This window comes from Rattus rattus, chromosome 2, assembly GCF_011064425.1.
Source record: "Rattus rattus isolate New Zealand chromosome 2, Rrattus_CSIRO_v1, whole genome shotgun sequence".
In the NCBI taxonomy this organism is placed as follows: Eukaryota; Metazoa; Chordata; class Mammalia; order Rodentia; family Muridae; genus Rattus; species Rattus rattus.
Window position 1 is genome coordinate 98,560,539 of NC_046155.1, and position 6,000 is coordinate 98,566,538.

At 38.7% G+C, this 6,000-nt stretch overlaps 1 protein-coding gene across 1 annotated transcript in view; it reads left to right on the forward strand.

Annotated features, from left to right (window-relative positions):
• Pgm2l1 (phosphoglucomutase 2 like 1) overlaps positions 1-5,569 on the forward strand; it is a 43,409-nt gene extending 37,840 nt beyond the window's left edge. The window contains exons 11-14 of the mRNA XM_032893039.1: positions 502-631; positions 1,119-1,308; positions 3,039-3,172; positions 4,891-5,569. Of these exons, the coding sequence (XP_032748930.1) occupies positions 502-631; positions 1,119-1,308; positions 3,039-3,172; positions 4,891-4,993 (557 nt within the window). The 3' untranslated portion in view covers positions 4,994-5,569. The remainder of the gene's footprint in view (positions 1-501; positions 632-1,118; positions 1,309-3,038; positions 3,173-4,890) is intronic.
• The last annotated feature ends 431 nt before the right edge of the window (positions 5,570-6,000 follow it).

A 6,000-nucleotide genomic window follows, 5' to 3' on the forward strand; every position in this document is an offset into this window, starting at 1 on the left:
CTCATTGGATGAAAAGCCCTCAAACCTGATTACAGACAAGGGCTTGGTGAAAGGCTTTATGTAGCTACGGTGTTAAGGAAAGGTACTCACAGTTTAAGCATGTGTTGTGCTTATGTTGCCATTCTAAAAACTTGATTACCCAGGAAGACTGAATCACATTTTCTATTAGAGAAGAACTTAAAGATGCCTGAATACATTGTTACTAGACTCTGATGGAGTTGGGTGTGGGTGTTGTTGCTGTTGTTGTTGTTGTTGTTGTTATATTTTGTGGTTCATGTCGGTGGTCTTTGTTTTGTGTTTTTATTTTGAGAAAAGATCTTGGTGTCACAGCCTAGACTGGCCTTGAACTCCCAGTTCAGCCCCTGAGTGCTGAGATAGACTCGCACAGTATCACACCTGGTTTGACACTGTGCTCTTCAGTTCCCTGGTCAGGGAAGAAGTGCAAAACTGGAAGCTGTAGCAGAAGTTTCCCCCTTTCTAAAGACACCGTCTAACCTTCAGGCTTTCTGTGTGGAACCTCTGTGCTGGACAAAGATGGAGTCAGTGCAGCTGTTGTTGTTGCTGAAATGGCCGCTTTCCTGGATACCAGGAAGGTAACACTGATGGAGCAACTGATGAAAGTTTACGAAATGTGAGTTCTCATGCAAATTTCACATGACAGACCTGCTTGCTTGCTTTTTTTGGTTGGTTGGTTGGTTGGTTGGTTGGTTGGTTGGTTGGTTGGTTGGTTGGTTGGTTAGTTTGGTATCCTTTTCTTAGTTTATTTTTCAGGAACAGGTTTTCCTTCCTTCCTTCCTTCCTTCCTTCCTTCCTTCCTTCCTTCCTTCCTTCCTTTCTTCCTTCCTTCCTTCCTTCCAAGACAGAGTTTCTCTGTGCTGCCCTGGGTATCCTAGAACTTGCTCTGTAGACCAGGCTAGCCTCGAACTCATGGAAATCTGCCTACATCTACCTCCCGAGTGCTGGAATTAAAGCATGTGCCACCACCTCCTGGCTATATTTCTTTACTATTAATATTATCAGTATCACTTTCTATAAAATAATCATGTTGGCTTATCTGTCATATGCACGTATCCCAAAAGTTACCAAGACTCTGACTTTAGCTTTAAATCTTTGTGCAGATACGGTTATCACATGTCAAAAACTTCATATTTCTTGTGTTATGATCCACCTACCATCAAAACCATCTTTGAAAGGATTCGCAATTTTGAGTCTCCAAAGGAATATCCAAAGTTCTGTGGGGCATTTGCTATTTTGCATGTACGGGACATAACCACTGGCTATGATAGCAGCCAGCCAAATAAGAAATCAGTAAGTACCTTTTCTTTCTTCAAACAATGAAGACAATTTAATGACTCAAGTCACCAAAAAAATCTAAAACTGCAATAAGTTTTTTATAAGATCCAAGCAAGTGTGCTCATGTTTACTAGTGTATGGTGGTTACAGTTTAGAAGCAGCCAGACATACAGGAAGAGACATACAGGCAAGGTTCTACAAATGGAGGCCTTCAAAGCCAGTAGCTTTCAGTCTTCCTAATGCTGCAATCCTTTAATACAGTCTCATGATGTGGTGACCCACAACAATAAAATTATTTTGTTGCTACTTTGTAATTTTGCTGCTGTTATAAATCACAATATAAATATTTGATAGGTGAATTCCAAAGGGTTCAAAACCCACAGATTGATAACGGCTGTTCTAAGCACTCTCCAGGTACACCTCCTTCCCAGCATTCTGTGTGTTCAGCTAGAAAGTGAAGCCCCTGGAAAACACCTCTTTAAAAAACAAACAAACACGGTCCCCAGCTCCGAAAAAAGGAAAAAACAAACAAACAAACAAACAAAACCACCACCACCAACAACAACAACAACAAAAACTTCTTCTAAACAATATGTCGTGATTCATGCTCTAGTAAGACTGGCCTCTAGTTTCCTGAGGGTAGGACCTGTTATTTTGTGCATTCACTGGTTTCTTTGATTGATACTTATCACTCCCCAAATAATGTGTGTGGCTGGTGCAAAGGGAAGTGTGCTTGAAGAGGGACCAAGGGAGAAGAGGACGAGGGAGAGGGAATGTGCTGTGGGGATGAATGCTGTGGAACATGACGTCTAGAAGCTGATCTCAGAGCCCTACAGCTTTCTATTTTGAACATGCTTCCAACCCGACTCTATAACTCTGGACAAATAGAGGAACTGATGATTTCTTAAACACATTTGGGCCAACTTGTTTGCCTCAGTTTATCTTTTCTCCTTTCTGCTGTAGGCTCCGACCCCACCATCACTTAAGGTATAATTAAGGCCTATGGTGGCAGGCACTTCCCTAGAATGCTTGAGGCCTAAGACTCAAGGCAGACGTTACCTCCTCCTTAGGAATTCCAGGTCCCTTAATCAGTTTTTGTGTAATCAGTGTTACACGCCTTCTTTGGGTTGTATAATCGTGGCTTTGTTGACATCTACTTAGGTCACTGCTGTGTTAGACGTGGCAGGTCCATTTCCTCCATGCCTCTCAAAGCTCCTACCTCTGTGCTCAACAGATGCTCAACAGATCCTTACGTGATACGTTCTTACATTCATTGTATCGTAATTATGATGATAACTGTTAGCTTAAGTTCCACTTGTAATTGTTCAGATGTATTCTAAGAATATATTTAATCCATGTTTGCATCTTACCCATTTTATATAATTTTTATCTTCTTTGAAAATTCTATACAAGTATACATTATAATTTGATCTTATGCACCCCCACTACCTCCTTCCAACTCCCCCTGGGATCCACCAACCCATCTCCCTCAGGACTTTATGTCCTCTTTTTAAATCTTAAATTTCAAAGCATGCAGTATGTTTACATTATTATACAACAGATTTTCAGAACTTTTAACCTTGATAAATTAAAATTCTCTCATTAAACAACTTTACACACTCAACTCCCAGCTCTTGGTGACCACGAGTTTACTTCGCTTCTATGACTTAGACATCTTAGATACTTCATGTAAGTGGCGATGTATTTTATTTTTCTTGAAAATGAAACTGTTGCATTTTGTGTAGGTACTGCCTGTGAGCAAAAACAGCCAAATGATTACATTTACTTTTCAAAATGGCTGTGTTGCTACTCTTCGAACAAGTGGGACAGAACCAAAGATAAAGTATTATGCAGAGATGTGCGCATCACCTGGCCAGAGGTGAGATTTTTTTTGCATATATGTGTATAAGTTTTATTGAAATACAACTTATATACCATCAGCTCACACATATCAGTGGTTCTTAATATATCTAGAGCTGTGTAACCATCACTGCAATCAACTTTAGAACATTTTTCTAACTCCGAAAAGAGTTCCTTTAGAAATCCTTTCCAACCCTGAACAGTCACTGATCCACTGTCCTTTCCCGTAGATCTACTTATGCTGGTTTTTCTTCATGTTTTTAGTGTTTAAAAAAAAGGGAGGGAGGATTTATTTGGGGTCACACTTTTTGAGATTTTGGTTCATAGTTGTCTGGACCCAAGACAAGGATGAACATAATGTCATGTGGAGGAAGAAGGGATCAGGTAAAACTTTCAAAAACAGAGCCCTAGGGACCTATTTCCTTCAGGTACATTCTACCCCAGATAGCATCAATATCTAAAAACACAGCATGCATGTACTACGCCTGAGTCTGTAAGGACCATTTTATACTAAATAAAATAGATTATGTAGTCTTTAGTTGCTAAAATCATCCTGGGTCCCCAAATATTTCACTGTATAGACCTATACCATGTTTTTAAATCCTCTTGTCAGTGGACATTCAGAGTATTTTTAAACTATCAAGAGCAGTTATGATTGAGTTCGCGTGGCATTTTTTATTTTTCTTGGATATATATAGAAGTAGGATTACTGGGCCCTAAGCTAACTCTTTTTTTACTTGCCAGACTCTTTCCCAAAGAAGCTGTATCCCTGGGAATTGAATTTCAAATTTTAGTGAATTTCTGTTCTTGGGAAGACTGAGATTTAGGATAAAGAAATGATAAATCTTGTTTTTTTGTTTTTTGTTTTTATCTGCCATGGTTTTTGTATAATCTGCAAATTCATTTTCTAAAAATATGGGTTCAGTTTGTCACAGATCTTCTTAGTAAACATACCAAAAATTATTTAAAAGTGTTTCTTATGATTATGTCATTCATTGACCAACGAATTTGGGGAAGGAGTTTTCTTTTTTAATTGTCTTCAAAACAAACTAGGATGTGTTACTTTGTATTTTCCTGTTCCATGTACTAAAATTAAAATTGTATTTCTACTGGAGAAGAAAAGAATCTCTTTATGTGTGGAACAGAGTTTATATTTACCCAAATACTTGTAAGGGTAGAGTTGGTTTTTTTAATAAACACCTCATTGTTTTTCTTCTTTTCTTAAAGACGGGCTCTCTCACTTTGTAGTCCTAACTGGCCTGGAACTCTATATAGACCAGGCTAGCCTCAAACTCACAGAGATCACCTGCCTCCGCCTCCCCAGTGAGTGCCAGGACTGCTCTCTGATACTGAGAGATGTATAGTACTATTCCATATCTTCTGTACTGAATGTCCAGTGTCTCAGAAAGCCAGTGCTTAATAATACTACCATTGGCGTTCTGGCTATTAAATTAACTAACCTAAGAGAATTCATTGGTCATGATGAACTCATACTTTATCTTGGGCCAAAAGACACCTAGTAATGCAGTTCAACTCTAGCTTGTGATTGTTGTTTTCTATATAATTTTTTAAACAGTCTTCTTTTGTTTTATTTCAACTGGGTGGATTTCTATTTTGTTTGCCAAGTATTGAGTAGTCCTATCTGATATGTGCCTTCTTTTAAAAGTGAAAATAATTTAAATAAATGTTAAGGCTATGAAAATAAGAACTTTAAATTTCTCTGTCTTTTTCCCTCAGTGACACTGCCTTACTGGAAGAAGAATTAAAGAAACTCATTGATGCTCTGATAGAGAATTTTCTTGAACCCAGTAAGAATGGACTGATCTGGCGTTCTGTGTAGGGCACATCAGTACGTTATGCCTTTGCACTGACATATGGAACGAAACCTCCAAGAACTCCACTCAGTGAACCTTGTGTTAGAATTCTCTTGTCTGCCAAGTTATCTTTCCCCTTTTCTTTCCTGTGTTCAGCCGGCTAAATAGATTATATACATTTGAAATGAAAATGTTTGGATATGAGTCAAATATTTTCAAAATCTTAAGTGACAGTCATTACAATGAAAGTGTTTCAGTGGCACGCTGTTCCTCCTGTATCACAAACAATACAAAAGTGAGTTTTCTTATTGAACTGTGGTTAAGCTTAGTTATATATCTTGTAATTGTGTACAGCATGGTTGAAAAGAAGTCAAACATTACATAACTATAGGGTTAGTTAGGACATTCTTTCTTAATGGTGTGTGTGTGGCTGGAAGTATTGTCTTGCCCAGGGTGGGAAAGTTCTGTTGTAGATATTGTTTTTCAAATTAGAAACCTAGCTTGGTGACATATTCCTGTTACAGCCTTAGGGGGCTGAGGCAGGAGGATCATTAGTTTATGGCCAGCCTGTTGCACAGTAATGTTCTGTCTCCACAAAAAAATAAAAAAGAAAGAAAAGAAAAAAAACTGTATCTAGGTCATTTAGGTTTTCTGACTAGGACAGATGTTGCAGTCTGTGGTTGTGCACCCGTGATGGAGGTGTCCTTGGCATGGTGATCATTTACGGTATGTATTTAAGACGAACGTTTACTGAACACAAAACAGTAGTGGCAGCACTTCGGATGGATTTACTCTTGTCAAATTCCTCAGTGCATTCTCAGGGTCAGGTGTGAACCGAAACGACGTGGAACGTAATTCCATCAGTCTATTTTTCAGGTAGTTAAGGAAAATCTTCCAGACTGTAAAGGTGCTTCCTCTACAGAAAACAGATTCGTTGACATCTAGAGATGGGTGTAGAAAAAGGTCTTAATGTGGCCTAATGTGACTGCAGCTGGGTCTTCATGCTAGGACTTAGTTATCATAGCCTGTGAGT